The sequence below is a fragment of the Vipera berus genome, assembly GCF_964194415.1.
Source record: "Vipera berus genome assembly, chromosome: 3".
NCBI lineage: Eukaryota > Metazoa > Chordata > Lepidosauria > Squamata > Viperidae > Vipera > Vipera berus.
The window spans coordinates 181,697,213-181,715,385 of record NC_138204.1 but is presented as its reverse complement, the minus strand read 5'-3'; the positions used below and the strand labels follow the sequence as shown (position 1 = coordinate 181,715,385).

At 34.5% G+C, this 18,173-nt stretch overlaps 1 protein-coding gene across 1 annotated transcript in view; it reads right to left on the bottom strand.

Moving 5' to 3' along the window:
• The window catches only part of LOC308666711 (uncharacterized protein C8orf34 homolog), a gene marked incomplete at its 3' end in the record, with an annotated part of 130,949 nt that overhangs the window by 87,271 nt on the left and 25,505 nt on the right, over positions 1-18,173 (bottom strand). The window contains exons 7-8 of the mRNA XM_081325606.1: positions 16,937-17,103; positions 1,530-1,665 (exon numbers count right to left, since the gene is read on the bottom strand). Coding sequence (XP_081181732.1) covers positions 1,530-1,665; positions 16,937-17,103 — 303 coding nt within the window. The remainder of the gene's footprint in view (positions 1-1,529; positions 1,666-16,936; positions 17,104-18,173) is intronic.

The following is an 18,173-nucleotide window of genomic DNA, read 5'->3' as shown; positions in this document are numbered from 1 at the left end:
AGAAAGAAGAGGGAGTCAAGCTATTCTCCAAAGCACCTGAAGGCAAGACAAGAAGCAACGGATGGAAACTAATCAAAAAGAGAAGCAACCTAGAAATTTCCTGTTAGAACAATTCATCAGTGGAACAACTTGCCTCCAGAAGTTGTGAATGTTCCAACTCTCAAAGTTTTTAAGAAGAGACTGGACAAGAATTTGTCTGAAATGGTATAGGGTTTCCTGCCTGAGCAGGGGGTTGGACTAGAAGACCTCCAAGGTCCTTTCCGACATTATTATTGTTATTATTACTGTTGTTATTATTGTTATTATTATTATTGTTATTATTATTAATATGATATACATATATAGAACAATCTTTCTGTTATTACTAATTGGAATTGATGATTTAGCTTTGTTTGTGAAATGGAAATGATATAGGAGAGCACCAAGTTGTCAAAAAAGTGTACACTAACCTCTTTAACAATTAATTTGTAATATTTGTATCACATTGACAGGAAATAACAAGAAGTTGGTAAAGACTACTTACCATTACCCTGTAATGTTTTTATCATTTCCACCACTTACCAACAGAGTTGGCTAATACTGCTGATGAAAAGCCCTGCTTGAAAATGAAGTTTGGAAAAAAGAAATCAAAGGATGTGTAATGTTACCTTTTCAATTGATTTTGGTGCTCCAAATTTTGGCTGTCACACTACATATGGAAAAAATGAGTTCCAGCTGCCAAAGCCAGGAAAGTTTCATTCTGATTTGATCTTTCCAAAGATTTAGGATTATGCAGTATTTATAAAGCAACTTCATGAACTCCCAGAAGATATCCATGCAACCAAATCTTCATTTACACAGGTGTATTTCTGAGCCTGCATATACTTTAGATCATCCTCAAATAGCTATGGAATGCAAACTAATCCAAGTTAAAGGCCAAAAAATGAAAATAATTCCAAGCTGTGATGTAAGGTTGTCTTGTAACAATTTGCTATGCTTTTACTGTTAATGTTGTAAAAACAAGGCCACCAATTCTATCTCTATCTTAAATACAGGTAGTCCTCATTTAGCAACTAGCAATTCAGAGAGTAAGCAAAGTGGTTGGTAAGTGGCTTTGCTCACAAGGAAAAAGCATACAATGTGACTGCAATAGCAAACACCCGACTGAAAGAGAGAGAGAGGTGATATAAAGGTTGTACATATGGGTATTGGTTGTAAAACTACTTTTTCATCACCATCATGACTGCAAACGGTTGCTAAGTGAGGACTACCTGTACATTCAACAGCAATAGTAGGAAACGGTAGCAATAGTATGAAAAGTAAAACACATCATTCCAAATGACTTCATTTCATTCAGATTAAAGCTCCTCCTTCTAAACCTTCTGTATCCTCAAATCCAATGAAGCTTCAAATAAATGGATAGTTTCTGTACCTATACGAGGTGAGCAGCATATAAGTTCAATAAAGAAGAAGAATAGCTAAGATAAAAGTGAATCTTTCTCTTTTCCAAACCCAGCAGGTAGTGCTGTAAATGCCTGTCTAATATTTACCTGGCACATCTTGCACAAATGTTCAGGGTGACTTTGGCTTGTGGTTCAGCTGTATGTGAACTTCGAGTTTGGTTAAATTTGCTTCCAGTAGACACCATACTGGTTACTCCTTCCATTCTTAAATCATCAAGATCTTCTGTAAAGGAAATGTTTTTTTAAAATAAAAGTATAGTTAAGCACTTAAATAATATAATATAAATAATATATAATATAAATAATAATAATATAAATAATATAATCCAATATAATCATTATAAAAGAAGAAATTGCTGACTGGGTGTTTCCTGATTGCCACAGACTATGCTTCTGAATGACATTGGTTGCCCACTGAATGTGATCTGACAGTTGCTTCCTGCTGACCTTGATGAACAAGGAAGAATGCAAGAAAGTCAGATTCTGGAGAGCAAGTAAACAGTGCAGTTTGGGAGGGAAGGTCAGGGGAGCATTTGAAGAGCCTTCATTTAGGTAACCTTCCCATTCTTCTTAGGATTGCAAAAATAATGTGGAATAAAGACAACCAAGGAATTCCCATCCTTCAAGTAGCCCAGTTTGTAGTGTGTGTGTAGACAAGATAAACATCAAGCTCAGTTAAGAGAATAAACTTCCATAGATCCAATCTAGATTTTAACCACTTGAGATTAAAGAAGCAACAAGAGATTGATCTTTAAGTCTAGAGACAAAAAACTACAAGAAGCATTTTAAAAAGCATTTTTCTGCTTGTAAAATGATGGATAGAATATGAACAATATCAAAATAGTAATTTCTCTTTAATTTGGACAAAAAGAACTCTGTGTATACTCAAACGAAATTCACAATTACAGCAAATAATCAGAGATGCATAGGCTAATAAGAAATTCCATTTAAGTATTTGGAGGCTGATGCTTGATTAAAAAATTAGCTGTTTGATCAGCCCTCTTAAAATAGGCTTTGGTAATATATATCTTTATGAATTTTTTATGAGTTCAATTTGCATAATTTATTTAAAATGCTCTATGGATTTATATAGTCTTATAATGTAGGCTAAGATTTAAAACATAAAATTCTGTACCTTTTCCTTTGCGCTGCCAATTCTTCAAAACAGAATAAGAAACTATTTCTGATATGGAAGCTTTATGTGGAGAATATATTATCTTCACTCAGCAAATATTGGGATATCAATCTCAAACATATTTCAATAAGATTTAAATGTCATGAGAAAAGTCTAAACCTGCATCATAGCTTTCAACAACAGATTATAGGAGGCAAAAAACACTGAAAACTACAGTATATTTTTAGAAACACAGAATATTATCCTGTCAGATTAGAAAATCTTTTCTCTAAATTATTCAATTTTGAAAACCAATCTACAGTAGATAGGTGTAAGTGTGCAGCCTATTGTTCAAGCTATTTTTATTCAATACATTTCTTCCTGTTGTGATTCTGTGCCAGCCTGAGTCCGGGGAATCAGAGGAGGAGGGGCCTGGGGAGCCATCAGAGTCAGAAGAAGGCTCTGATGAGTCCCCGGACTTACAATCTGATGAAGAACCTGGCCCCTCCACTCATGCTGAGGATGAGACCCAGATGTGCTGGGAAGCTGAGTCAGACTTTGAGGACGCACAGCTGGAAGACATTATAGATGCTTGTAAATGCAGACAGGCCATACGAGTAGGACAGAGGGAGGCAATGGGGCAGCTCCAAGGGAGGAGGAGAAGGCATTGAGAAGCCACCACCTTGGGGCTGCATAACAAAAAGAGAATGTGTGGGCAGGACTGGTTGCTAAAGGCAACCATTTGCAAAGGACTCGTTTTAAGAGATCATGTTGTGTTTGCTTTGCCGGTGAACTATTTCCTGTGTGACTCATGTTCCATTTTGCTTTTGAACAATTCTCTGTTGAAAATGTGTTCTGTTGCTTTTGTTTTTGGGACAATTATCAGGTCTGTAACTCAAATAAAAGGGGTTGGTTTTCCACCTTGCTTGTTAAAAGAGGGGGTTGTCTTTGTGAAGTAACAAGGACGGACATAGGCTGGGACAGAACACTTCCATAACATATACCCAGGTGTAATAGATTTTAAGAAATTGTTGCCAATGAATTAAAACTCTAAACTACTGAATTCATTTCTTTCATTGTATTTTTTAAAAAATATATCTAAGTAAACTGGAAGTATTTACAGTGTAAATCAAATTTGTCATAGTCAATTTTTCATGTCCTCATAGTTTAAATAACCAGGTTCACACAGAATCAGGCTTTGCCAATTTGCCAAGTAATCTTCTGAAAATATACACATAGCTTTCCACTGAAAATGATAAAATATGGCAAATCAAATGATTTGTAACTATAACTTTGTCCCATTTAATTAAATTCTTAAATGCTTTAACATTTTCAAGTGTAAGATTAATAATTCATACCACAGTCCAATTCACCTCACAGAGTTGTTGTGGGGAAAAATAGGAGAGGAAGGTGGGTTGGATATGTTCGCTATCTTGAGTAATTTATAAAAATAATAAAGGCAGGAAATAATAAAATTAAATTAAATTAAAAGAAAAGAAAAGAAAATACTGGAGACTGGCTATATTGCACACCATAATATTTTAGTATGAAATACTAAATGCTAGATGATATGGACATGGTTTTAAAAGTAAATTGAACAGCACACTCCTATGCCTTAAGATAGTCTTTGACTTACAACCATAATTGGGGCCAGAATTTTTATTGCTAAGCAAGTTGGTTGTTCAGGGAGTTGGGCCCTACGACTGTGGGGACATTACAACAGTTGTAAATGTGAGGACAAATAGTAAGTCACTTTCTTCAGTGTTGTTGTAACTTTGAATGGTTGCTAACAAATGGTTATAAGTCGAGGATTACCTGAATCTCAAACAACCTTTAAGGGTCCAGATTGAAAACAATTTTATAATGAACATTATCAAGAAAAAATAATTCTAAACCTATTGTGGATTGTGCAGGGATAATTCAGAATCTACTTTAAAATTCTGACTATAAGTTCTCATATTGAGCATTCTAAGTATTGCAAAGTCCCATGGAATCATAAAGAGTGGCAACTCTCACTTTGGCTATTTCACAAATCTGGAACCCAAATTTTAATTGTTTAATTTCAACATTTTATATCCCCTCACCAAAGTTAGCAAAAATACATAAGTGACACTGACGACATTTATCTAATGCAAAGAATAAATTAACTGGAAATAGGGATATGAATATCCAGAGTCAATGGAAATTGATCAGTATTTAATGTAATAAATATAAATGACAAAAATACAAACAAATATGGGAATATAGTTGTGAATGTTTCCGTGTAGTTAATAAAGCATAATTTAGAAACCAGGATGAGTCTTGCTGTTGTCAGATATAGAATTCAAATACAATAGAAAAATCAAAACTAAAATGTTATAATTAACATTAGAGGAGCCTATTTATACCTACAATAAAGAGCTATTTCTTGATATCAGGCAGTGTCTATGTAATTTTTTATGGTATTTTATTATCTTAATAAAATCTGAAACTGAAAACATTTATCATTTGTGAGATTTTTTTACTTTTGTTTTTAATGGAATGGAAATGCTCGTCTTGGTGTCTTTCAATACATTTCATTTCAATTATTCAATTGTTTTGAATTTATATAGTTTATTCTTTTTTATTGCAGTCAACTTTTCTTTTAAGAAAAAACACTTTTTAATATGTCAATTGCAATCAATTATACATAATTAATTATATTAATCTCTGGTAAAATATGAAATAATCAATTCTTTAGTTATTTTCTCAATGTTTGGAAGGTATTTTTTTAAATAAAATCAAATTTATCTTTGCAGCCACAGATTATGTCACTTTTTATCTCCTGCATACAAACTTTTATATTAAAGCTTTCTAGATTTTCTTTTTGATACTGTCTGAATCCATAAGAAAACACATTAGTGCCCTCAAGTGGCAACAGCTAGACAGAAATAAGGCTTCTGTATCAAAGTTCCCAAAGACATAGTTGTGCTGGTCTTAAGGAGGGAGGAAAAGAAAAGGAAGGAAGGAAGGAAGGAAGGAAGGAAGGAAGGAAGGAAGGAAGGAAGGAAGGAAGGAAGGAAGGAAGGAAGGAAGGAAGGAGTGATAGAGGGAAACTTGTGGTACATTTAATGTCAATCAGTTTTACCATATCAAAAATGTCTTATCCATGTCTCACAGAAATAAATTCTGAAGACAAAGATTTTATAAGTACACACTGTGGGGGGAAGTGGTGAGAACAAACAGAATTGTTTTGGGGTCAGGTCAAAGAGAAGCAAAACAGCTTACAGAGCGATCATAAATACAGTCATGGTATGTGTTCTTGTCAGTCTGATGCAGCAAAATCAATAAAGAATTCTGTAGTCCACAGTACTTAGGAACTCTCTTATCTCATAAGATTTATAGTCCTTAGAAAGCTTAAATTTATCTCATGGTCTGAAGGCAAAGGAAATGGGAATGAGAAAAACCACTTACTTTAGAGATGATCAAACATGAAACAATTGTAATATTTGACATCAAGCTTTCAGCCTTAAATAACTAATGTCTTTAATATTTCAGGGTATCTTAGTCCAGAGGTCCCGAACCTTTTGGACACCAGGGACCAGTTCTGCGGAGAGAGGTTTTTGCATGGACTGGAGGGTGCGTGGTTTTGTCTGCTGCCTGCATCTAGCGGATGGGGCTTTGCTTGTTTGTGCAGACCAGTTGCTGGCATGCCGTGTCCTGGTACTGGTCCACAGACTGGGGTTGGGGACCCCTGTCTTAGTCCACATCTGAACTATGAAAAATGTATTGAATCTTCTGATTAATTTCTGTTCTTCCATTTCAATATTCAATCAGTTTTTCTAATTCCTCTTCTCAAGTATTTGTACTTTTGGTGAATGTCTTGCAGGTTCTTTAAAAAAAAAAACCTCTACTCCTTTCAGGATACAGCCATCTCCAATGTGAGATTTTGTTATTTTGTATTTTTGCCAGTATGTCTAATGTAAAGTATAATGGAGCATTGTTGATTGAAGATGGCATGCTTTACATCAGAGGAGAAACAAATGTATATTCCCCTAATATTGTTGAGAATATGGAGGCAGAACTGGTTTCTGTATTTGTAACTTTACAGCACAATCAGTTATTTCTATAGTTTTCAGTTAGGTGGCTCAGCATAGGCCAGGAGGAGTACTTGAGTGGTATTAGCTGGAAATTGACAGCTATAATGACAAACAAGCAGACTTCTGTGGTCTTCTCATTATGTCTTGTACAATATTTCTGGGGAATTACATAGTTTTATTGATACATTTAATTATTCATTTAGTTCACTGGGTAGATATTAAAGTTACATAAATGCTGGATTTAAATTATCATTTGTGTGTCTCAGATCTAAATAGATATGTTTATATTGTAGGCTTAATTGTGCAGGATGGATTATGTGATATGCTTTGGATTAAAGCTGGAAGATGTAAGGAGATGTGACGCTCATCTGATTTCCTCTATTAATTGATGTAGGTCTGCATCAACCTGTTATATACTTGATGTGAAGTATATAACTCGATCAGTTTAATAAATTTAATTCAGTATAACCACATTTATGGACAGTCAGTAAAAGTAAATGAATAGTGTAAGGCTCTTCAGTTCCACAGATGATGGTCTTAACTTTTCTCTAGTGCTTGTTTTGTATTGTGCAAGTTTCTTCATAAATCACAGCTCCAAGATTGATTTCACCAGAAATCAATCATTTTCCCTGGCAGAAATAAGAATGCCAAAGCCATCTGTTGGAGAGTGCAGCCTCTCCTTGCATCTACTGATTTTTGACCACTGGTGCAAATGTCAAAAAGTAATTGTGAAGGTTTTCACGTAGTTTCCTGGGCCTGTTCCTCTTCTGGCCTATTCTTCATTGACAGAGTGTACTTTTAGGACACAAATATAAGTTCCTGTTTTTTTTCTCTCTCTAAATATATAGTTTAGCTAAAAGTGAGGCTTTCTAGCTTAATAAATTCAATGTTTCCCTCAAATATAATGAATATCTCTTTGTTGGATTAGATCCATAATCTGCATAAAAAACAATATATTGTGAATATTTTCTTTTCTCTTTAAAGGCAGTTTCTTTTACTTAATTAGAAGCCACTTAGTTTTCTGCATATGTTCAGAAGGATCTCCTGTAGCAAGGGCTGCTGAATATAAACCTCTAACACCAAATGGGAAGTAATTTGCTATTTTTCTTCTATATGAAATAAGTATGGAAGCGGAATTCCTGTATTAATTGCCCTGCAACTTTTCTAGACTATTCCTTTCCCCAAAGTGTCTTAGGCATTTATGAACAATGTCTGTTCTAAATTCAAGCCAAGGAGATCATGCCATGTTTTAGAGGAAAATAAAATGAAATCTCCAAAACAATTAGAGTCTTTTCATCCTATTTATAAAAAATGAACAAACACTACAAAGTAAGTAGCATTTTTCTGAAAATATTAAGGGATGAAAGGAAACCTCCCCAAGTAGCTAATGCTTATAGTTTAATTAGATAAAGAGGGAAAATAAATGCTTATCTCAGAAAAGATATTTAAGTGCATACTAGTCAATCTTACTGTTGTTTAATAATCTCTGGATTATGCACAACAGTAGGGATAATGGGAATTATCTCAGTAAAACCTCATTTATAGAGCTGGACTCCTGGGAATTCAATTTAAGGCAGGAATATTATTTTGACATTTTTTTTATCCAACATGAATCACTGCAGTATTATAGAACATGGACTCCATTTATTTGGAAGGAGTGCTCCCAAACGGAGCCAACATAAGCTTTTTGAAATAGGGCTTCTTTGGAAATGTAAACATATCTGAACCAACTACAGCCAAAAGCCCCATTAAGGTAATGGGAAACAATCTTTCCAGTGCTATTACAGAATCTGCCTTATTAAAATCCTGATCTTCAAAGTGCTGCATTGGCTCAGCCCCCATTCATTTTGAAAACGTTCTGTTCCAGAAGGATTTTTCAGAAGTAGCAGCAGATTGCCTAATGATTAATAAGTGCCAGAACTTATATATTCACTGTGGAATTAGAGAAACATCTGAAAAGTGCTGGGCTTCAGGGAGGAATAAGCATATTTTTTCTCTCTCATTATTTGCTTGGGGAAAATTTACCCTATATTGTCATTCTCCATTGGAGAGGACAAACTCTGACTGAAAACCACATAATAAAAAGATTCTGCATTCTGCATTCTGTTCAACCTAGCTAATGTTAATATTTAATAAATCACATTTCATTCAATGTAAATCATCCTCCTTATAATATTCATTATATAGAAACTGTTTGCATATTAAGCAAAAGTCTGCAATGTGTTTGATGGAAGAATGGCAAAGGATAGTTTAAGATGATGGGAGCTAAAAATAGCAAAAAACTCAGAACGGGAACAGTGAAAATAGTCTAGCAAAGGCCTTGTAGATATCAAAAATATTGAGAAGAAATATTAGACAGCCTATGACCCTCAATTATATTTGGATTATAGCTCTGGGTTCTTCTGCCTGTTGGCTAGCCTAACACAGAATTCTGGGAATTTATAATTATGCCATGCTATTTATATTTTGTATGAATGATAAATTACTTTACCTAGAATTAGACACAATTCAACAGAAGAAAAAAATAAATTATGTATAAAAGCAATAGGTGCGCTCAATGCAATACTTAAGGAAGTCCATGAGAATAGAAGCTATCATCTCAAGAAGCAAATTGTTCTTGAGGTGGAGATCCATTTTGGGCTGTTTTGCTGTAGCCCCCCTTCTGGGTGGCCTTCAAGGCAGACTCATATAAAGCAAATCACAAAAATTCAAACAGGACAAACAAGGGCATAAGTAACTCTCTGCACTGCTACCTGTTCTAGGTAAGGCTGCAACTGAAGAACCAGTTCTTTCTATCCTGCTTCTTCAAAATCCAATTTTCACTTCCACAAATTATCAAGGAAAGACTACTGCTTGCAGGATTATGATCTTTGTTGGTTTAGACACATCACAGCTCCTGAATGTGTTTTCCAAGGCCTTCATCGCTAGTCTACCAAATGCTAGCCTGCAAGTATTTCTTGTCTCCTTGTTTCTTTATTGTTGATAGTTGATCCTAAAAGGCACAAGCTACCTATCACTTGTAGAGTTAGAGTTGTTAAATTATTTAAATTGCTGTTTTTGTCATATGATCTTGTAAAATATTGTTATTTTACTGGGACTTTTTTCCCCAAGAATAACAATAAAGTATGCATTTTAATAAATCACTTAATGTAGGAAGTGCTAACTGTATATAGGAAACTATTTCCTATATAAATTAATGTTTTCCTTATTTTAAAGTATGCACTCTGATAAACCATATAAAACAGTTACTTTGTAAAACCTCCGTCTCCAATTAAAGTTGGGCTGCACAAATGCAGGCAATCAGAAAATGGAAGAAAAGAGTTGGATGTTAGTTCAACTATCTGTGGGAAGGGTTTTTTTCCCATAATTCCATTAGAATTTGCCTTCCTGTAATGTGAATCCATTATTTTGTGTCTTGCTGACCTTCTAAGTAACATTAGTTCATATCCTAAAGACTGTCTGCCTTCAACCTTTTCTTTTCTTTTTAGCTCCTTCAACCTCTTTCACAGTATTTAGTACTTTGACCACTACCACTGTTTGAATATTTTCCATGTTGTCTGAATCCTTGGATGAGGGGATAGATGGGGAACTCATCAAATTTGCAGATGACACCAAGCTGGCAGGAATAGCCAATACTCCAGAAGATAGGCTTAAGATACAGGAGGATCTGGACAGACTCGAACACTGGGCACTATCTAACAAAATGAAATTCAATTGTGAAAAAAGTAAGGTTCTACATTTAGGCAGGAAAAATCAAATGCACAGGTATAGTATAGGTGGTACCTTGCTCGATAGTAGTAACTGTGAGAGAGATCTTGGAGTCCTAGTGGACAATCACTTAAATATGAGCCAGCAGTGTGCTGCAGCTGCCAAAAAAGCCAACACAGTGCTAGGCTGCATTAACAGAGGGATAGAATCAAGATGACGTGAAGTACTAATACCACTTTACAATGCCTTGGTAAGGCCACACCTGGAATACTGCATCCAGTTTTGGTCACCACGATGTAAAAAAGATGTTGAGACTCTAGAAAGAGTACAGAGAAGAGCAACAAAGATGATTGGGGGACTGGAGGCTAAAACATATAGGGAACGGTTGCTGGAATTGGGTATGTGTAGTTTAATGAAGAGAAGGACGAGTGGGGACATGATAGCAGTGTTCCAATATCTCAGGGGCTGCCACAAAGAAGAGGGAGCCAAGCTATTCTCCAAAGCACCTGAAAGCAGGACAAGAAGCAATGGATGGAAACTAGTCAAGGAGAGAAGCAACCTAGAACTAAGGAGAAACTTCCTGACAGTTAGAACAACTAACCAGTGGAACAACCTGCCTCCAGAAGTGGTGAATGCTCCAACACTGGAAGTTTTTAAGAAGAGACTGGACAGCCATTCATCTGAAATGGTATAGGGTTTCCTGCCTTAGCAGGGGGTTGGACTAGATGACCTCCAAGGTCCCTTCCAACATCATCATCATCATCATCATCATCATCATCATCATCATCATTATTATTATTATTATTATTATTATTATTATTATTATTATTATTATTATTATTATTATTATTATTATTATGTAACGCCTAAATCTGCCAAACTCAATAAAGTGGAAAAATTAGTTCCTGTGACTTGGAAATAATAGTTTGGTTAATGTGGCATATACCTGTGTTTGGTTTTTTTATATTTACATTACATTTGAGTCACATTTCCATATTTAACTGCTTGTATTATCAATATTGTTTTGAAATGTATTTCTATCATATATTAGTTATCCCATATAATCTTGTATCATCTGCAAATTTGAGAAGCATTCCCTTCATCTCTTCAACCAAGTTATATTTAAAAATGTTGATGAGTACAGGACCCACTGACAAACTTCACTTAATATTCTACTCTCCCAATGAACATTTTTGAGCACAACTTTCAAGCAAGTGATTTATGTCCTTCGATACAAACCACAGTTAATTAATTTGCTGATCAAAATTCCATATACTGCTTAATCAAATATTTTAAGTAAAGATACATTGCATCTAATGCACTTCTATAATCTAATAAGGAAACTACCTAATCAAAAATTAAAAAAAATCATCTGGTTAAAATGTTTTTGAACAAATTCTTGCTGACTTATGATAATCATATTGTTTTAATAATGCTTGAAAATAAATTGTTTTAGGGTCTTAGTGTGTAATCTTCCCAAATATTAATAACAGACTGACCAGTTTGCAGTTCCTTAGATCCTCCTTTATTCCCTTTTTTGATGAAAAGAACATTAATGTCCTCCTCCTATTATCTGACACTTCACCATATATTACATAGATAATATATAAAGATTCAATTAGACTATTCCCAAATTTCTTCATTATCTTAAATGCAATTCATCTGACTCTGGAGATGTAAACTTATTCAAAGTAAATAGATATGTATGTAACCATCAATCTCCAGATTTATTATTTCCCCTTAATAATTTTTTGGTAGAATAAATATTCAACTTTTCATAGAAGATTGAGCTAAAATAGGAGTTTCCCTTCAGTAATAATATTAGGGTTTTATATTCATTTTCCATTAATTTTCCCCTGCTCAATCAGACTGCATGAAAAATGACTGATCTTGTTGTGTCTTCCTTCATCCTCTCCAGGGAGAAATATGTTAACTAATAAATTATGAATTTTGGGAAAAATTATCCTAGACAGAGTTTGTCTTCCAACATATGTTTGGATAATTAAAATCTTACATCACTATCAGTTCTACTGATTCAAATCCTCTATCACCACTACTTTTTTCTCCTCACTAATCTTTATTTTCACATTAATCTTCTAAAATACAGTTATTTCAAAAACAATTACAAATCCATGTAATTGAATTATGACTATAATTGAACCCAGAATTATAGTCATAAGTCATTATGGTTGTAAGTCAAGGCACCCATATGACTGGAAATGACTTTCTGGCCTTTTTCATGGCAGTCATTAAGTGAATACCTCAGTTGTTAAGCAAACCCACTGATTTGAATGGGTGTTTCTTGCCAGAAACCAGCACAAAATGCCAGTAAAAGGCCAAAAACATCTCAAATTGCAGCCACATGTATATAAAGCATGGTCATAAAATAGCCCTGTCTGACGTGTGGTTGTGTGATTACAGTGAGGTAGGGGGTTGGGAGTGGCAGAGTAGCCATCATAACTTCAAATAGTTGTAAAACAGTAAGTCATTAAGCAAGGACTACCTGTACCTGATAAGTTACTGAGGATTTAAAATTAAGCCTGATATTCCCTATTTTAGTTCAATATTTTAACTACTTTTTAAACTAACAACTTCCCATTGTCCTGTGTGCTCCCACAGGGAGGGCCTCCTCAGGGTGCCGCTGGTCAGGGAGTGCTGGCTGGCGGCCCCCAGGGGGAGAGCATTCTCGATGGGCACGCCTGCCCTTTGGAATCAGCTGCCTGTGGAACTCCGGATGGCCCCCGACCTTTGCTTGTTTCGCCGGGACCTAAAAACTTGGCTATTCGAGCGTGCCGGCCTGGACTGAGGGTTTTGGGTTAAGGTTTTAATTTTTAATTATTTTGGGGCTATTTAATTTAATTTAATTTTAACCTGTATATATTGTACTGTTTTAATTTGCCCTGTAAACTGCCCTGAGTCCCTCGGGAAAAGGGCAGTATATAAATCTAAATAAATAAATAAATTAATATTAAAGAAACAAGACAAAAGGTTTGTATTTTTACATGGCTTATAGTCTCTGTCCTTCAGTAAGTGTTTCCACATTGTGCAAAGAAGAGCAGAATAAATATGTCATGGTAAATCTAACTTTGGAATATGCCTAAAATTCTGCAATTGCTAAAGTTAATTATAAAACACTAATTAAAGTCATAACATATGACAACCATAAGCAGATTCTGAATGTATTTACAAACTTATTAAAAATAAGGTTGGTACAAGAGTTTTAAGCCATTTAAAAGAAAAGCAGAACCAATATTGCTAAAATATAGGTGTCATAATACATAATTTTATTAGTTTTATCCCACCTTCATGAAAAGATATGTTGTATTAACTCTGCTGCTAATCCTCTAAACACATACCAAAGCATCCCTTCCTGAAACCAATGTTTCTGAAATATTTTCTCAGGATGTAAAACAAATGGGAATGAACAGACATGGTCCACCAAAGTCTATTTTGTCACAATACAAACAGTAGTGAGCAGTCCTCAGGTGCTTGACAATTGGCTTGACAATTGGCATGTATTTATGATAGTCTCAGTGTCATGTGATCACCAGTTGCAACTTTTCCAGCTCATTTTTGACAAGCAAAGTCAATGGGAAAAGCAAGATTCACTTAACAACCGCATGATTTACTTAACAATTGCATTGATTCACATAACAACTGTGGCAAAAAGGTCATAAAATGAGGCACAACTCATTTAACAACTTTCTTGCTTAGTAACAAAAATTTTGGGCTACCTGTATTTTTTGTAACAAAATTTTAAAAATTACATATTATGACAAGTGTACAAGCTGTACAAGTGTACAGCTTTCACATACTAGAGAAAGCTGAGTATAAGAAAAAACTTATAATGGTAAAAATGAATTGGGTAAAAATATATAAGTAATAATAAAACATATGACTGGTCTACACCCACTCATTGCCTGCAGTTTAATAACATACTACAAGGAAGTGAAATTGAAAATTGGTCAACAATCTGAAACTATATGGAAAAACACCATCTAAAACAGAATCCTTGCTCAATACTGTATGTATATACAGCCAAGATATTGCAATGGAGTTTGGACAAGACAAATGTGCCATCCTCATTATCACATGGGAAATCTTGCAAAAACTGAAGGAATCAAGCTGCCCTTTGGAGACAACTTCAAGAGTCTGGATGAAGATGATCGATATAAACACCCTGGCATCTTTCAGGCTAAAGTCAAGAAGAAGGTTAGAACTGAATATATAATGATAACAAAGATCTTAAAGTCCAATCTCAGTGGTGGACATATTATCAACTCAATTAACACCTGGACAATTCCAGTCATTAGATATCATGTCCTTCATCTATCATGTCCTTCATCCATGCAGCAGTGTTGACGGACTTGTGAGTACACCAGACAGTCTGGTGAGTAGAGTCTGTCAACACTGCTGCATGGATGAAGGACATAATAGATGAATGACATGATAGCTAATGACTGGAATGTACTTGTGAGTACACCAGACAGATGAAGAAGAAAAAAGAGCATTGGAAGAATATCTGAAGGACAGTGAAGAAGATGCACTGAAGCTAATATATCATGAAGACAATGTTTAGGCAATTTAACAAAAGTTCTAAAATTTATGTGAAATCTTAGCAGCAGTCTAGATATCATAAAATTAAAACAAAGATTTGTAGTAGACTAAATCCTGTTACTGCCATGTTTTACTGCTTGCTTTGTGAAAACCCAGACGCATAATTCTATTTTCAGCTTATTGGATGCAACCAAATCTTGGTCTACCAATAAAGAATGGAAAGAAAATAGAACTGATGTCAGCAATATTTCAGCTCAATGCTCTGTTAGTAGCATTTTTCATAATAATATCTACTCCTTAGTTAGTACACAACTAATTGAGTCAGCAGTTCTATATTATTAAAAATTCTTTTAAATATTCCTTCTGCATATAATGGAGTGAGAAATTGTGTGGTTAGGAGAGTATAGTTAACAAGCTGCTCAGAAATCTGTTGATATCAGCATCTACGCCCCAAGAAATAAATAAATATTTAAACACAGGTGAGGCTAGAAAAACCATGTTGTAGAACATTGGCAGTTTGGAATGGCTCCAGGGGCTACAGTAAGGGTTTCTGAAATGAGAATTTTTTGTAATCATATCATCATAGAGAATATAAGGAAAACAGAGCAAAGAACCATGATTTCCTGAATCATCTAGTAGTTCCTATTGGCTCACAAATTACCTAAGAGAATGTAAATGTACCAAAGTTAGACAACAATTAGGATGACAAATCTGACTTGGAATAAGATGGCTTTCTCCATTTTTGTTATGAGATTTATCTTAAATTTGTATTAAGATATTTAATGTCTTTAGATAGGTTAGTTAAATTCATGAAAAAGTACACACAAATAATAAAAGGAGAAAAGATACACATTCAATTACGAGTTAATAGAATATGACTTTTAAAAAGCTGCCAGAGGACTATGTTCTTTGAATAGCAGCCAAGGGTAGGAGAATGGCCAACAGTGTGAAAAGAAATAATTTGAATAAATATACATATTAGTAAAGCCTACATGAAATTACAAAAATGATAAAACTGTGTACAAATTGATAATTTCCTAACCATTTATTGTGAAAGAAAGGGGGGGGGAATCCACATTGATGTATAGACATTTTAAGTTTTTCTCCATTAAGGTTCTACCTTTCAAGCTTACACATTAATGTGAAATAGTCCCTCATATTTTAGAAAATTAAAACATATAGTTCTTTTTTGACTCTGAGATTCAAAACAATAACTCTAAATCATTACTCTCACAGAAATAAATAAACACATCCCCTTACATATCAAATTGTTCTAAGAAGAAAATCTGCTCGGTGACAGTGAATGGATGCAACGCACTAGACATTTATCACTATTGAAGAATTAAGAGAGAGAGATGGATATTATCTGGAATACTCACGGGAATTTCAGGGTATATTTTTAAATTCATGTTGTGCCTAATTCAAGAATAATTTCAGAACACAACCAATCTTGCTTGTATTTTCAAATGACAAAGAAATGATGCTCGGTAATAGATTAACTGCCACTACAACTCCAGTTCCAAAAAGCAATACCTCTAGCTACTGACTGTATATACAAACAACACTCTTTCTCTCCTCACACACACACACACACACACACACAGAGAGAGAGAGAGAGAGAGAGAGAGAGAGAGAGAGAGAGAGAGAGAGAGAGAGAGAGAGAGAGAGAGAGAGAGAGAAGGTTAATTTGTATAAAATTTACATGTTTTTAAAAAAACCTTGACAGTAGCAATTTTTATCTCTCTAGACTTTTAAACTAAGCATATAATACCTAAGTACGCACTTGGGAACCTGACTTCAGATTCCAAATTTAGTCTCATAAGGATAAGAGTCATGGTGGCCCAGTGGTTCGAATGCAGTATTGCGGGCTATCTTGCCCACACTCCAGTAGTTCAATCTTGATCAGCTCAAGACTTCCATCCTTTCAAGGTTGGTAAAATGAGGACCCAGATTGTTGGGGGCAATATGCTGACTCTGTAAACCGCTCAGAGAATGCTGTAAATGCCAATGTTATAATAAACTAAGGATACTTTAAATGAATTAAGTTTTGTATTTACCCAGCAGTTCCATGGCATCATCTTCATTATCAATATCTTCTTCTGTTACTGAAGGGGTTGTGCTGGGTAGAGAATCAAATGAATCTTGTGAAAGCATAGCAGCCAACAATTTTTTATGTTGTTGCTGCTGATGTTTCAGTCCTTTAGTCTTCGGTTTCATCTTTAAGCTAAAAATAATTGTTAGTTAATCTATTAGTCTCATTAATAGGAGCTGTTTGAGCAATACAACCTATATACTGTATTTGATTAAACAAATAAATCATCACATAATTAAGTCCTTTTGATTTCAGGATAAACAGGATAAAGATGTAGCATAATAATAATAATTAGAGTAAAATAAGTCATTCTGGACCATGTAAGATAAAACACATATGGAATATACTTCATTATGTACATGGAAGTGTGTTATGTTTACAGATGGCATCACAAAGAAGAAGCCTACCACTGGAAAACACAAGCTCAGTTCAGAAGAAAGATAATGTTAACTCTGATAGCTGTTTAGGGGATAGGAAGATGTCTTCATCAGAGATTCCAATCAAATCATTATGGCAGACAAAATGGTCCCATCTTTTGGCCTACCATTATTTACTTATAAGGTGGATAGTAAAAATGTAATTGTGTTTAGCTGAATATAGTAACATATATTCACATGAGTCAGAAGCATGCTAGGCCAACTTCCCTAATTGTGTAGAATTCAGCTGAGTAAAGATTTATATCTAAGGCCTTCTGGATAAAGAGAGGAAATTGAAGTAGGAGGACTACAGTTGTCTTTACCTTATCAGTTCAGAACCCTATATTATAAAGTCTTGATCACTGCAATGGACATAAGTGAGGGCTACATGTCAAACAAAATTTTTTCCCAAGAAACAAAAGAAGAAGAAGAAAGAAAAAGGGAAAGAGAGAGAGAGAAAAGACCTGCAAATACATATCCAGAAAAGGTTATATCAACACAATATTTTATTAATTAATACTTTTCAGAGACAATAGTACTGTACTTAAAAATGTTCAAATGAGTAAGAAAGTGTTTAGAAGAATATGGCAAGCAATATGAATATTTAATGCAATTTATATATAATTGCCTATGGCAACAATGTTTTGGTATACCCTGTATATGTATTTAATCCCTTGAATTAAAATAATATATATCCACATTGTTTTTAAAGTCCTATGGTTTTATATTTTCTTGTTTGATATATAATTGTTCTCAAATAGTAACTACTGTTACTAGCTCTCTGCA